This window comes from Cucurbita pepo, chromosome 6, assembly GCF_057944985.1.
Source record: "Cucurbita pepo subsp. pepo isolate OVF chromosome 6, ASM5794498v1, whole genome shotgun sequence".
In the NCBI taxonomy this organism is placed as follows: domain Eukaryota; kingdom Viridiplantae; phylum Streptophyta; class Magnoliopsida; order Cucurbitales; family Cucurbitaceae; genus Cucurbita; species Cucurbita pepo.
In genome coordinates this window covers 3,402,420-3,418,175 of record NC_141803.1, presented here as the reverse complement: position 1 = coordinate 3,418,175, position 15,756 = coordinate 3,402,420, and the positions used below count along the sequence as shown (strand labels likewise).

Genomic DNA, 15,756 nt, shown 5'->3' with positions numbered 1-15,756 from the left:
TTGAAATTCAGAAAGAACCTAAGGTTGAATTTCTGCATTCTCAAAACATGATATTAATTCCGACACATTTTTCCATCTCACTAGCAGAATTTCCACTAAAAGAATTGAAAAAAGAAACCCACAACCTTCAAAATTGAGTGGGGACTGTAGTAGTGGTAGCAGCAGTAGTAATAAACAGGGGCGAAATTGCAACTATGTACTATAATAGAGAGGGATCAGAACAGTTCAATGAGGAGGAGCACCACATTATTGATACTCCTTACCTTTCAAGGGTTGAAAAGTTTTCTGAAAGGTCCATCTTTCCTGTCTTTTGCAGCTTCAGTAAGAGCCAGGAACCTTTTGAATCCAGTGGTGGCAGCTCCGCGTCCTAGTGCAGCTGCTCTAGTCAGGACATCCTCCCTGGATGCCATAAGCCCGACTGTAGGACTGGTAATTGTAGGAGCTGGAGGGGCGGCCGAGGCAATCGGTGGAACTGATGGTGACACCGAAGGCTGCGTGATCCCTGGTCCGTGCTTGTTGAAATCGTCGAGTATGCTTTGCTGATCGGCTTTCTTAAATCCCTGCATGTGTACAACATGATCAATGCAACTCAAAGCACAGTTTTGTTTCATCAGCTTTTGCCATATAATTAGTTCATAAGCCTACAATTTAACGTTGCTGGTGCAATAAATACACGCCCAAAGCATGAAGTGGGTCGTGGATTAATAATTACTATGGGGTAATTTGTACCATGACCATGACTGCTATAATGCACGTTATCAAGGCCAATGCATGAACATGCTTTACAACAGGTTTTACTACATGTTCTGTAACTTTTCTAGAGAAAATCTAGATGATGACGTTGACATTGGCCTAGAAAACAATCCAACAATAGGATCCCTTAGGAAATTGAAAGCGCCGTTTATTTAACATATTCCAGTTGATAACACATTCCTTCCATCCAAATGCAGCGAGATTGATTTTCTTACTGGATCTTCATTTGTTAATTTACAGGAATATGAACATGGTATCACATGACTGAGGCCTGTAGTTGGGTCATGTAACTCTATTCATAAAACTCATTTCTAACTAGACTAGAAGAAGGAAAATCCTCAATGACCTGTATCATGATCAATTTCTTTGACAAGAATATATTCCTATCTCCCAAGACTAATTCAAGACTTGAATGGTGGTAACAGGATCGTTTTATTTGTTGGTCATGGTCAAGGACAATGTGCATTGTACAAAGTGCATAAGTCGTGAACTGTACACATTTTTTTACGCGATAGGAATAAACGAGAAGAATCAAAATTGTAACCTTAAGTTCCAAAATTCGCTGAAACTCCATCGGTGTTCCTTCTGGCAATAGTGCACGATATGTATCTGCCACAGAATCAATGGGAGACAGTATAACCTGTGCAACAAATATAAAGACAACTGTTAGGGTATTTAGGGGAAACTTTAGTTGACTTGAGACCTTTCTTGTGCCAATGACAATTAGAGAATTCTTTGTATCAACTGGCTTGCTGTTCTTTTAGAAATTTAGCCAAATGAAAGTAGGAGAATTTTAGGGATAAAGGTCAAGACTGTCAAGAGTGTGTCTCTTGATGATCCCCCAGTCGGCTACCATACTAAAGTTTCCCCCTGTTTTTTTAGCTGATTCTAATTGCATAGCCTTTTTAAAATCCTCCTGGCCTTTAACTTGGGAAAAAGTTAACTTTAGAATGGAAAAGAAAAAGCCAACAAACACGTTGAGACATTAATTACAAACCTTCAAAAGAGCTTCAGCTTTGCTCATCTCACGGCTTACAAATTTTGAATAGCTAGCGGCACCTGAAGTCTGAGAAAGAAATACCAAAAAATGAACTGGTTAGTAAGTAAATTCATTGAACCTTTAGGAGAAAGAAGTCAGTTTTTAGAACATGTATTTAACAATAGAAAAAGAATACTCGTCAGACTTGTAAGTGCAGCCATAATCATGGTTCAGAAGTCATTCCAACAAAATCGAACCAATGGCATAAAATGTGTACTTAAGGAGAAGTTTCTTAAGAACCAATGGCATATATGAACCACTAAATTCATTCCAACAGCTATACTGTAAGTGCCTGCTACTTTAAGCGCATGTTTTTAGAAGTGCAAAACCTTGGAAATTGGAGAAACTAGCAAGCGAGTTGTGATATTGCATGCCCAAGATAATATGAAACCATGAAAATAAGGAAAGAAACCTGGAATGGGTTCGTGGTTTAATGCAAGGCAAGAGCTAAGTATTAAGGTCAAATGCCTCGTAAGATGGAAGGAAAGAAAACCTAAAAATGTTTTCAGATAAAAGTCAAATTCTTTTGATTTCATCTGTGATCTTGTATAATTCATGGTTTCAAATGGGACTGAGGTTTCTGTTTTGTTGGTTGTAGTTATTAACTGAAAATTCTGTTTTGTTGGATGTGGTTCCTAATTGAAGTTTCTTAAGAAAGTCCACACCCGCCAAAATTTATTTTGTTTTTAATAAAAAGAAAAATCCAGAATGGGAATCGATGTAAGCATTAAAAGATGACTTGAGAATAGTGCTAGATTAGTTTCTGTAATTCTGAACGTACCTGTCGACCAAGGGAAGGAATGTCGAGAAGAATTGTTTTCACAGCTTGAGTGTCCAAAAGCATCTGTACAAGCATTTGAAATGTTACTTCTGATATATCAAAATCAACCCAAATCCTTCTATCAGCATATAATTCTTATATGAATCACTATATGAATTTGTGAGTTGACCAAGCGAATAGTCTGTCTCATTTACTTTGGTGTCTTTAATCATCAATGGCCTGTGCCGAGTTGTTTCTACTTCTCTAATGCACATAACATCCCGCATTATTAAAGATCTTTCTGCAATAGTGATATTTCATTTACTTTAAACTAAGTGATTACAAGAGTAGAATTTTAATTTATTTTTTTTATATCCGTGAGTGTCAAGGATTACTAGCACACATCTCAACAATTTTTGTGGGACCCGACTAATCTCACAATCAAGACTTGAGGAAATTCATAAGATATTAAATCCTAAGTATGTGGTCACCTAGACACATAAGTCATATCAATTATTTTTACTAGCATTGATACAGAAGTTTTAAGTTTACTTGGTTATTCTTAAGTAGTGTATGAGAAAAAGAATAAATGTGCACAAAGAAGTTATTCACGAGGTGCAGGCACGCCTTGATTGTTATGGGCATTCTAAAACTTAGGTTGACTATAAAAACTTCTTCCCATAGGAGAAAAAAAGTACACAAAGGATTAAGTTTGTTTTACTTGTTGAGCTCCAGTTTCTGATATTTGCTTGCACTTGAAGATGTTGGCATAGAAGCGTGGACCAAGAGATGACGCAAGCTGAAAGAAATGAGCGAAGGTATTGGCATATAAGCAATAACCAAATAAGCATCTACCAAGATATAAATGTGTTTATAACATGAGTGCAAAACTGTAAAATAAAAGGAACTATCCTCTCGATAATCACCTTGTCCAAGAAGAACTGGAAGTAAAGAGGTGAGAGAAGTCTACCAAGAACGGGAATGCTGGTTGTGAGAATCATATTGATGCCATTTACATACCTGAAATAGGGAGGGGGTGCAAATAAGACTAACAATAAACGTTTCGACTAACAATAAACTTGAAAGTCTTTTTCTTCATCGGTGACAGCTCCAGTGCCTAACTAAAGACCTTACAGGGAACTTGAGTTTTTTTGGATAAGAACAACTGGACTGATCAACAAAAAATATGACAAAGGGAGAATAGGATAGGCCATCCTTCCAGAAATATGAAATGACTAGAAATATGGATGTGGACACAGGCACTCGGGACAAATTCAAAATCACATGGGCTTATTTAAAAAGATACACATATATTTTAGAAATAAAAGAAAGTTCAAACACAACAATGTGGAATATGGGGGGTGGCCTAAATGACGCAAGATTTTATATTGCAATATGGCTAAATTTCTTTTTCCAATTTGTCATAATTGAAAAGGGGGAATGTCTTGAGAAAGCGTAAAATGCTTTCATGTTCATCTTAGGAAAGCTTTTAACGAGATGCTTCTTTGAGAATATGCAGCCGAGAATATTTAGGCTTTGGTTACCAAAGAGTTCTGTCATTATTTACTGAGTTCTTATTCTTTTGGATTAGAGCCATTTTTTCAATAGTTTGGTAGTGTGGCTTCTTGTTTGGGCGGTCTTTTGATGTGCCAGTTTTGCAATCTTTCACATATCTCAATGAAAGCATTGTTTCTCATTAGATATATATTACTGTTATTAAAAAGAATATCCCATTCCTTTAAGATCTTTAATTTTATGGACCATAGACGGCTCATTAGTTTGACTACATGTATTAAAAAAAAATCCTTCGTCCTCATTGACCAGGAAGAGAGTTTTTCAGGTCCGCCTAATTAATCAATGAAATTGTTTTCCATCCAAAATAATAAATAATAGTAATAAGTATACTTGAGAAGGTCCTCAAAGACAGGGAAGAGAGTTATTCAGGAACAACTTCCCTTCTCGATGTATTCTTTATCTTCAATTATTTTCTACAGTTTCTCTTAAGAGAAGCTTCGCGATCCTGAATTGAGTGAAAAAGAAGGGGGAAAGAGGACATACTCTGATTGGTCACCCACACTTTCAAGAGTACCCCATGGAACGCGAGTCATTGCTGCCATTTCTGAATCAAATTTAGTTTCCAGACCATGAACCAAGGTGACCAACGCTTTCGTTATTACTGCTGAGAATTCATCCTGCAGAACAGGACATGACATGTTATGGAATTTAATCGGAAAAAGTTATCGTCCATTGAAGTTAAGTAAAGAATACCATACCTGCACCTCTGACATATCTACGCCATCCACTAGTTGAGTATCAATTATCTTTTGCACACTTTCAGCCAATTCACCAGACTGAACCCCCCGCCACAAAAACATAATTAATAAATAACTTGAGGACACTGAAAGGTATGAAATTTAGAATGAATTCTCAAACGTATATATATTTTTGTGACTGTTAGTTTTGCATACATCAACTAGTTAGTATGTCTGTTTTGTTAGTTAATTGTTGGTTTACACCCATGAAGTTTCAAATGTCTTAATAAAAGTTTTTTAAAGATATTCCCTTTGCTTGTTTGTACACTAATTAGGACGGATTCTCGGTTAACAATTGTTCTTCAAGTTCGGAGGATGCAATACCATTTTCTTAACTTATACTGTACCATGTTTTGATTATTGATAAGTTGCTTTCTTTATATCTTTTTTTGAAAGAATAATCGACAACCAATAACAAGGTAAAATGAAATTATCTTAAAAGGCAACTTACTGTCTTGTGGCAATATTCAGCTGAATTGACTATGTAACAGATAACTTTTTCATCCTTGTCAGAAGTCTGTCCACAACTTTCACAACGCATTTAGAATATGATAAAATAATAATAATAATAATTCTCATCGAAGGAAAAAGGAACTCTATACTGCTCTTAAGCACCTTTATCTGTCCATCCATGCCAGTAGCTGCTGCCACAAATCCCGAGCCACCCTTTGGAAGTCTTGCAAGAAGCTTGGTAGCATAAGCTTTTAGGACTCTCTGGAATACCTGGTGATGAGAAAAGTACAATAAAGATTATTCTACACAAACCATTCGTGTCATCCATTGTTCATATTTTGGATCGGACTGGATTGTTTATACAGTCCGAATACAATTGTTGATGTGGGTATAGAATGCACCTTGAACAAATTGAGTAATGTTTGGTTCTTAGTCAAGGCACTGCACCTCTTCAAGCTCCTTTTGATTATCAGAAACAACTGCAAAAAAGAATAGCCAACAATAAAGATATTAGAATATGCAAAGAGTGAGTGCAAGGACAAGAATTCCCAGCAGGAAATTTACCTGCATGCTACTTGATAGAACATTGCTCTGACTTCCTTCATCAATGTCCCATGTTTCTTCCTGTCATAAAGCAAATTTGATTTGTAAAGGATCAGCATAATTAAATAAGAACTGTTAGATGTCTATAATGGTCAGAGCTAACACTAAATACAGAATTAAACAATGATATTACCTGAACAAGTTTTTCCAAATTCTCCATTAATGTCTTCTCTTCTAGTTCTATGTAAACTGTCAAGTGAGGTTCAAAGCAAGAAGAGACGATTCCCCGAAAGTTGAACTGCCAACAAATATTGGAAAACATTTCAAGAGCTATTTTATCCATATGAAACAATTTTCGCACAGCTCCTTGCAAAGTACATCAATGCTTAATAGATGACAGAAGTTCAGTATACTGTGAAATATTTTCTCGTATGTAACTACATTGTGTAACAAAATAACGTTTCATTGTTAAATTTCATATAAATTAGGGAAGTGGTAAATTACCCCAGCTCCAGGCACCGACATTTCTTTGATTCCATCCTTTTCCTGTCAATCAAAATTTGAATAAAAAAAAAGTTTTACATAAATACACAAGGAAGGATATAGTCACTGAATCTAGAATTCTCATATATAAAAAATTAAATTACATACATCAGTCTCTGGTCCTTGATGTACAGCCAGCTTCTTCTCATACTTTTTTCTTATGTCTGAAACATTTTGACTATTATTATCTTCTCTGCCAAATTCCTCAATTTCATTTCTGTTCTCCTTCCCTTGAGCACCTCCTCCAAACTTCTCTGCCAATTCATCTTCAAATTCTAGAGTTCGTTGTAGTGCCTAAACAAAAGTTTAATAAAGATGAGTAGAAACCCAAAGAAAAAATAACATACTAAAACTGCAAGAGGTCAGAGGACAGGATTCAGTATGCAGGCTTCTCAAAAAGTATATGCGATTGATCAACAACAATATACACACGATCATAGTTTTCATCTGAAGTAAAATTATTGCCTTCAATATACCCACATGAAACCATTAGTCCCTTTTTTTTGGTGTGAGAGTGAGGGAGATACCAGCAATAAAGTCGCAACATCTGGCTTTTCTTTCAGATTATCCAGGATGTCCTCAAGTTGTTTTCTGCAATCATTAAGACCATTCAACAAAAAAACAGCACTCCCAAACATAAAGATGAAAGGTCAAAAAAACTGAAGAAAGAATTGAGAATCTTTTTCTAATTGACACTGCAGTAAATGCACAGTCCATGATTCGTTTCCTGGTCCCAGTATATTGAAAACACAAATTAATGAATATTTGCATATGTTGGTTCTTTTCAAGTGCAGATTTCTTGACCTTTGAATGTATTTTATCGAATCTATGCTTCCGATAATGAAAAGTTCCATACCTTGTTTTCTTACAGAACTGGATACAAAGACGATATGGGACATGCCATGAAGGAGGAAAAATTTTCCATATCTCTTCATTTGTTCTCATACGACGCTTTATCCATGCATATCTTCGTTCAGTTTTATCCAACTTTGCCAATTCTAGAAATGTACAAACATACAACTTCAAGCTATCTTTAAAAATTATATAACTTGTTAATTAACACAAATTTATCTAAAAAGAAAGTTGCAGTTTGAGATCTAAAAAAAAACTAAAAGAAGAATTGAAACTTTTCAACTATTGAAGAAAAATTTGTGTCTTGTTATGAAAATCAATGAAAAAAGAACATTTTCAGCACTGTGGAAGTCAAAAGGTCCAAGAAAAACTAACATTCTTGTTTGGATTATGCTTAACAGTAATCCTAACACAGCCAATTTGCTCCAAAGGAAACTTCCTTCTTCATTCCTTATGTCTTCAATATGTTCTCTCAGCTAAAGCTAAGCGGATGGGGTGCCGCTCACTCATCCTTCTTTGAGTGTTCTTACTTGTTGGCCTGTTGAGATCACTTCTTTTTTTTTTTTTTTTTTTTGAATGTATCAATGCTGTCAAAGCCTTAATTTCAGAACTATGGTTGGAAGAAAATTAAAGGATTTTTTAAGACAAACACTTTTCTTCACTCAATCATTTTGAATCAACTTGTTTCAAGGCTTTTTTATGCTAGTCTATTACTGATCTCTTTAGTAATTTCTCTTTACAAAACAAATGTATGATTTGGAATGATGATTTTAGAGTTCCTTTGTAACTTTGATTCATTGTTTTATTTTTCTCTCGCTCCTTCCCCAAGTTTGTATCCTTTAAGCATTTGTCTTTTTTCAAAGGATTTTTTAAGACAAACACTTTTCTTCACTCAATCAGTTTGAATCATCTCGTTTCAATGCTTTTTTATGCTAGTCTCTTTCTGATCTCTTTAGTAGTTTCTCTTTACAAATGTATGATTTGGAATGATGCCTCTAAAATTCCTTTGTAACTTTGATTCATTGTTATATTTTTCTCTCACTCCTTCCAGGAGTTTGTATCCTTTTAGCATTTGTCTTTTTTCACAATGAGAAGCTTTGATTCTTGTTAAAAAATAAAGAAAAAGAAGATCTAAAAGAAAGAATGATATCTACCACAAAGAATGTCAGGGAAAAAAAAGCAATACGATATGGTTCATTTTTACTAAACAATAAACAAAAAGTCTCACTCTGGCATTTTTTTAGATGAGTGGTTCATATGTGAAGGAGTATGTTTGATATGACAATGACTTCAATGTCTCTCTTTAAGTTTTATGCTGTAATTTGTTTCAAATTTCGCTCCTTTTTTTTTAATTTTTTTTTATTGTCAATAACTGGGTCCTTTTTTGCAATTTTCTTTTCTTTCTTTTGGTTTCCCTTTCTTGTTGGTTGATTCTTTAGCTAGGGCAGCAGTCGAGGATCTAAGGGTCAGGATTAAAAGAGGCACTCTCGTTAAAATCAACTTTAAAAAGCTTTAAGAGCGCATGCTATCTTAATCAAATTAATCTTCAATTTTTTTTTTTCCTCCACCCATAATGTCCATAGTAAAGCTAAAACAGAAATGTCTCTTCTATGAGGGTTCTACTACAAAATGATAATTACACACCCCTCACCCCAATAAACCCACATGATGGAGAAATATAGTAATGATAACTTGGCAAGCACACCTGCTCCTTCAAATATCTGTTCATAAGATGTGAGCTCCCGGCTGCAAAAATTATTCACCAACTCTTCCCTCACAGATGGCTCCAGAGCATCAACGACAAAGCAAGCATCAGACAATTGCTGAAGTAAATTAGTTTCTTCTTTCTCTTTCCCAGTACCTAAGCTGATGCATGAGGGAAGAAGTTTCAACATCGTTCTCATGACTACTTCATAATAACAAATAGATAAACCCATTACATTCCATCCAATCTACAACAGCCTGAAATGCAAATTTGGCTCCGGGGTACCATACAACCTTACAACAAAAAATGAACTAAAAATCTACATCCCTGACTTCTAGCATAACAAAGACGTATAACTACTTTCCTAGGGTTCAGATCATTGGTAAAATAAAATTTTTAAAAAAAGAAAAAAGGAGGGACATTCTTTAACTTACAAGAAGGAATCATGGGACTCATGAGCTGCAACTTAGAAGAAGAAAAATGAAGTACATTCAAAAGATAAGGCAGTCAAATAAGAAATCTCTAATCCTATTTTGAATATATTAATGGATGGGAGCTACGGCGCTCTGTTAAGACAGCTCTCCATAGGAACCTACGGAACATGCATATATGGTGAGAAAGACCTTCCCCCTGCCCTCAATTACTCGCCAATGGAAGTCTAAATAATCTAAATGCTCCAAACACAACACAACTCCTCCCACTCTTTCTAAGGACTCAGGCCTCCACTTGACATACAAGCCAACATTGCTCGACTCCTCTAAAGCCCAAATCCAGAGGAGTGTTGGTATAGAATTTTCGAGGAGCCTTGGTTAATGTCCTGTTTTTCCAATATCATGAAGGATTGCCTGGAAAACCATCCAATTGTCCTCCCATAATCTAATTCTTTTCCCATGCCTCAAGACAAGTTCGATCAATAATTTACCGTGCACCTCAATATTAAATCGCTGCCAGATAAATGGTATATAAAGGTGCTCTAATTTGAAATACATCATACCTTGAGAAGTCAGAAAATACATGCGATTTCAGAATTTGTTTAATATTCTTGAACTTCTCCCTTAGCTCTGTGATCTTTGGATTATCCCTATAGGCTTCAAAATGACTGCATAATTGGTTGACTGCCTGGAATGAATCAGAATACATGTTTCTTAACAAAAATGTGCAAGAACAAAACCCTTCTCTGTTCTTGAGAAAGGTCTTTAACGTTTAGGGGGAAAAGAAAGAATTTGGGGGGGCAAAAAAAATAGACCAGAGAATTAGCACCTAAACATACAATCAGATATATCATGCCAAAATGGCCTCATATAACCTACAAATTTTTATTAGGTATCAAGTTAAGAAGGAAGAAAATACTTTTCCCATTAAGCCTTATGGCTATGGCAACAACTACGCAAGTATCAATTTAGATGAAATGGAAGAACGTTTATGTAATTTATTCACAAATAAGTACCTCCAACTGTGCAGCTGCCTCTTTGTACTGTCGTTTTGAAGCCATTACTTGGAGCTGCTCAACAGCTGAGACTATAGTCACAAAGGAAAACAATTTGTCGATAGTGACAGTCAGGCAAGAGAACTTTTATAAAAACAACAAATTATCAGGTGAACGTATAAAGTGAGGGCACCAAAAAGATCTAAACTTATCGTTGATTCATTTGAGCAACTGGACGACTAATGTGATATCCGAGAAGGATATCCACAGACAAACCTAAGAACCCCAATTGAAACACAAGACTTGCTTCTCAAAAGCAAATATTTTAAACTGACTTGGATTGCATTGGATGACTCTTAGCTAATCATGCAAAACAATCACTCACAGTTCTGATGTAAGCTTAGTGCCACTAGCTTATGTTAAAATTGTATCTGGCCTGTTTTTAGCAAGAAACGGTTACAGTTAATAGATAATTCCCACTTGCTTTACAACAGTTAACTCATAGACATTAACTATAAAAGGAAACAGCTTTTAGTTAACGAATCAAAATTGAGCAATGAAGAAATCTTATTACGTAATCAGCGAAGCTACAGAGAATTTTTTTTTTTTTTGAAACAAGAAACAAAAGCTACAGAGATGATTTTGTCTTAATAAAAATAATGATCTCTTTCTTGGCATTCCTTTGTACTAGTTTCTATTCCTTTTTGTAATATCTTTTGGGTTGGAGTTGCTCAACAAACCCTCCTTTGTATTTTCTTGCTATCAAAGACATTGTCTCTTATACCAAAAGAAAAAAAATGTAGCAGTACAACCGCAAGGCATCTAACAACAACACAAAGAAACCATCAAGTACAACCATGTCATGCTTGGAAATAGTAAACGAGGGAAGAATAAAGAGGCAAATATAAACGGGATGTGACCATACCCAACATGGTCAGACGATGAAGAGCAGTTATTGTTGTTGTAATATGTTTCTTTGCAAAGTCCAACTTCTTAATATCACGACAAATCTCTTGAACCATTGTCTCACTCTGTTCAGCCTTAGTTTTTATTTCTCGAATTTTGGACATGAGCTCCTGCTTCAGAAAAAGAAGATAGGATTTATATGCACAATTTAATAAAATAACCCAGATCTCTGAACCCATCATGGACTCAAGCATACAAGCGAAGCACTGGCCAAATCGTATGATCTCCAGGAAACAGAAAGTTCTTGGCATGTAATTCGGTTGATAAATCCTAAACGGTGATTATAGCAAATTGACTTTGATTACCCATTCTTAGACCAAACCAATCCTTCAATGAATTCATACCTTTTTTTCCTTATAAGAAACAGAATTTTCATTTTAGATAAAATCCAATGAATATAAAGCTCTTACATCTTGCTACAATTCTAAAATAGAAAAAACTGAAAATTTCCAAGAAAATAGACAAACCTCTACAGCTGATGTAGCAGCAGCAAGATCTTCCTTTGCTTTCGTCCCTGAACTACTCTGTGAAAGTCATAATAGCATTAAGGATAATAATTCAATTGGGTGAAAGAGACACCAGTATTCTCAGGTACAGTAAACTATGACGCTATATTATATGCTTCACGTCTACTCCCTTATGACGCATATAATAGCAGCAAAGTTAAAGTCAACACCCACAATCATGCAAATAATATCAAAAAGGGAAGTTGTAAGTCATGTTTACATAAGGAAAGATTGAACTGACGATTCCTACCAACCTGAGGGCCTCTTTGTTCAAGGTTTGCATGACATTAGAATAACTATGAAAGGAAAGTTTGAAAAATAGAACTGTGCACACTTATAATGAACCTCATATGAACTACGAGGTCTGAGTTTCAATAGCTTGACTATCACTACCTAAAATTGTCAACATTGGCCCTGGATCTGAATATCCCAAGCTGAGGCATACATTTTTTCCAATTTCAACCAAAATGTCCAGCTTATTCCATCAAAGAACACCAATAGATCTGGCTTTGGTATCATCTTGTGTGCATATAAATAGAAAACTCATCGAGCTAAATTGTGAACCCAATTACTGAATGAGCATAACGTATGGTACCCAACATCAATACGACGGAAAATGAGAACAAAAGAGCAATAAAAGCTTTTCTTTTCTATCAGGGAAAAATTAAACAAACATCACCTGTTGACGGACAGCTGCTAAAATTCCAGCATCTACACGACGTATTTCATTATGTATCTTTTGCATAAGTGGCTCCACACCAGATAACGATGCCTCTAAATATCAGCAAAAGTTCACAAATTCAATATATCACTATGAGTTTAGGTAATAACGAAAAACAGTGAGTTGTTAGACGTAGATGAAAGCATACTTGGAGAATGCCAAACAAGTCAGAAAAGGGAAAACTTAACGAAAAGAAAGGATTGTTTGGGCTCTCTTTCTTTTCTTCTTTGTTTTTTTTGGACCTATTTCTACTTCCAAACTGTTATTCTACATTATAATTCAAAATATGATCCAACACTAGGGTGTTACGAGAAACTTTCTAAGACAATATAATAAACTCAAAACAGTTACAAGTAAGCTTTCCAACAAAAATTAATATCGGTGAATGAATAATTTCTAACTTCTCTCTTTTTTTGTTAAGAAACCAAGCTTCCAATAAGAAAATGAAAGAATGTCTCAAAGGGAAATGTCACGACCACGTAGGTAACATGGCCTCATTACAAAGTCTCAAATTATTGATTCCTAACCCACCCTGATTAATCGGTCATGACTCAGTGTCCCACCTAATCTAATGAGTTCCCCTCCCGATAGCCGCTTCCCACAAAAAATCTCTCTTACTTTTCTCAAGGTTCTTACTCACAGCGATAAGGTTTTCTTTTTTCTGATAAACCAAACTTTCATTAACAAACATGATAAAGGAGTACCTTACCTTCTTAATATAGCTCCATATCCAGGATCTTCACTCCTACCCAAAACCCTTTTTCCCTATAAAATGATCAAGGAAATCCCAATCCACATGATCGTAAGTTCTCAAAATGTATTTAAGAAATAATCTCTTTTTGCTTACAATCCCTGGCAATAAGCACATGATCTAAATTTTTTCTACCAATTTTAGAAGCAATCACCTTTTGCTCATAGACCATATAGTCCTCTTTAGGGCGAGAGGAACAATATGACTTTTAGAGGGCTTGAAAGAACTCCAAGTGAGGTTTGGACCTTTTTAAATTCTATGTATCCCCCTGGGCTTTAGTAACAAAGCCTTTATGTAATTATTTATTAGGTCTTATTTTATTAGATTGGAAGTCCTTTTTGTGGTTTGTCTCCCTTTTTTGTGGGCTCTTGTTTTGTATCTCCTTGTTTTCTTTCATCTTTTCCTAATGAAAGTTCGATTACTCATACAAAAAAATTGTCTTCCAAAAACAAAAGCACCTTGAGACACAAATCAGCAAAGAAAAGCCCTTTTCAACCAATCAGCAAAGACCATAGCAATGATCTACATGCTAGTTACCAGACTAATCAGTCTAAAATATTTCACCATCCTTTCGCTCCCTTTCTTGGGAATAAGACACATAGGTGTTTCACTCATGGATGCTTCAATGAATCCCATCTAAACAAACTAACTAAAAATCTACTAAAGATCTCTGTTAATACTTTACCAATTATCCACGAAGAAAACCAAAGAAGTTTACACCTTGCACTCGGGATAAAGATTGGCATGAAATTATTTGCTAGTTCGAGGTAAGAAAAATATGGAATTTAAGCTTAAATTCTTGTTGGACTGCTTTCTTGTAATCTTTATGCTTGTAAGCGAGCTTAGTTTCAGCATTGGGTGCCTTTGTTGATATGTTACTTTGTAGAAAGCTTTAGTCGGTAAAATATCATTTGTTCATGAGAAAATCTCATTTCTTTCACAAAAAGAAAAAAGTGAATTCCAAACTGGCGGTTTAAGTCTAAAAAAATGAAGTCCAAGCACAGCAATGCGGCCCTCTTCAACGTCCTCCTTATTACCCCACCCCCCAAATACAAATGTTGTTTCCTACAACAGAGCAGTCGATAGATAGAGTGACAGAGGGAGTAACCTGTGGGGAACATCTGGTTAATGTATTCCAAAGCGCTTGACTTGTCCATCGTTTCGCAATAATTTGAAATGCTTCAGCCCAAACACGAAAAATTCCACTGAGTAAGCTTCAAGGCCAGCGGTGATCTATGTGTTCTTCTAAAAAAAAATGAAAGCTACAAGAAATCGGAACCATAATAAGGTAAACATTCATATTGATTAATTCATATAGATTACACTAAGGCTTACAGGACTACCTGATGGAGCTTAATTGATCAAAAACTACCTCAGATCACATTAATCCGTGCAACGATCATCGCGAAACCTTCGCAGAAGGTGCAGCAGTCGTTTCCCGCCGCTGATTTCTTCGTAGCAGAGAGTGATGGAGTGGAGAGCTGATTAGATGGATTGATGCCAGAGGAAACAGGAGCAGGAGATTGAGATCAGCGGGATCTGGGAGCTGGAATTGGAACTGTGAAGGAAGACGATTCTTGACGTTCGCCAAAGAGAAGACGGAGTCGTATTGGTTGATCTTAGAGTTTTAAAGTGCAACTGCCCTTACCGTATAAAATCCACGCTTATCTAAAGCAGTTTTTAAGAAAAAAGAAAAAAAAAAAGGAAAAAAAAAGCATATTTACCATTTTATTTATTTATTTTTAAATAATTGCACATATTAATTGGTGGGTATTTATAAATATAATTAATATTAAATAATACCATATATAATAAATTGATAAATTAGTCTTATTTTTTAATTATTTTATTTTTATCCACGAATAATATCTCTTATCATTCAATAATTTTCATTGAAACAAATATGAAAAATACCACGTGATAGCAACGGATAAGATAGCAGTGCACGTGATGTTATATTACAATTATACCCTCCGTTGTACCCACTAACTATTTAAAATATTTCAGAACGTCCATTTGAGAGTTTTTTTTTCTTCGTATTTGACGAAATAATATAATCTGATGCTCCTCTTACTTTTAATAGATCGAGCCAAAACTATATTTTAAGGGTCGGTAAACCACAAATGGTGAGCAAATTTGAAGCTCTATTTTACAATCGGGCCAGCATTAACAGACCGAGAAAGAGACAAATAAAGTAATCGATAGTAACGAACATTATCTATCGTTTTTTTCTCGATAGATTTATTACTTTTGAGGATAAAATTGTCATTTTTAGACAATATTTTCAATATATTTGTATCGGTTGTTCTTCTAAGTTCCATAAATCAATGTATTTCTGTTTTTAATTATTTGTTATACTTTTTTTAGCGCTCAAATTTTCATGGCCATATTTACAAATATGCCATTTTACTATTAAAAAAAATTAC

At 35.1% G+C, this 15,756-nt stretch overlaps 1 protein-coding gene across 1 annotated transcript; it reads right to left on the bottom strand.

The window, feature by feature from the left end:
* On the bottom strand, window positions 1-14,950 carry HIT1 (Membrane trafficking VPS53 family protein). The gene is made up of 25 exons (XM_023679385.2): window positions 14,674-14,950; window positions 14,439-14,592; window positions 12,538-12,632; window positions 11,820-11,876; window positions 11,312-11,462; window positions 10,408-10,478; window positions 9,955-10,079; window positions 8,961-9,121; window positions 7,260-7,401; window positions 6,931-6,994; window positions 6,512-6,697; window positions 6,365-6,406; window positions 6,054-6,158; window positions 5,882-5,941; window positions 5,719-5,796; window positions 5,480-5,587; window positions 5,316-5,381; window positions 4,826-4,903; window positions 4,611-4,744; window positions 3,479-3,572; window positions 3,274-3,351; window positions 2,574-2,636; window positions 1,751-1,819; window positions 1,298-1,393; window positions 1-560 (listed from the first exon to the last, which is right to left on the bottom strand). The coding sequence occupies exons 2-25, from the start codon at window positions 14,485-14,487 to the stop codon at window positions 267-269; spliced, it is 2,466 nt and encodes an 821-aa protein (XP_023535153.1). The 5' UTR covers window positions 14,488-14,592; window positions 14,674-14,950; the 3' UTR covers window positions 1-266.
* Window positions 14,951-15,756: the final 806 nt, after the last annotated feature.

Bases quoted from the DNA above. Each gene is read 5' to 3' on its own strand.
- HIT1 (XM_023679385.2), bottom strand. From the start codon at position 14,487: ATGGACAAGTCAAGCGCTTTGGAATACATTAACCAGATGTTCCCCACA. The intron at 11,463-11,819 runs GTTTGTCTATTT...TTTCTGAAGCAG, and splicing joins CTGCTACATCAGCTGTAGAG to GAGCTCATGTCCAAAATTCG. The intron at 7,402-8,960 runs GTGTGCTTGCCA...GTACATTTCTAG, and splicing joins ACAGATATTTGAAGGAGCAG to AATTGGCAAAGTTGGATAAA.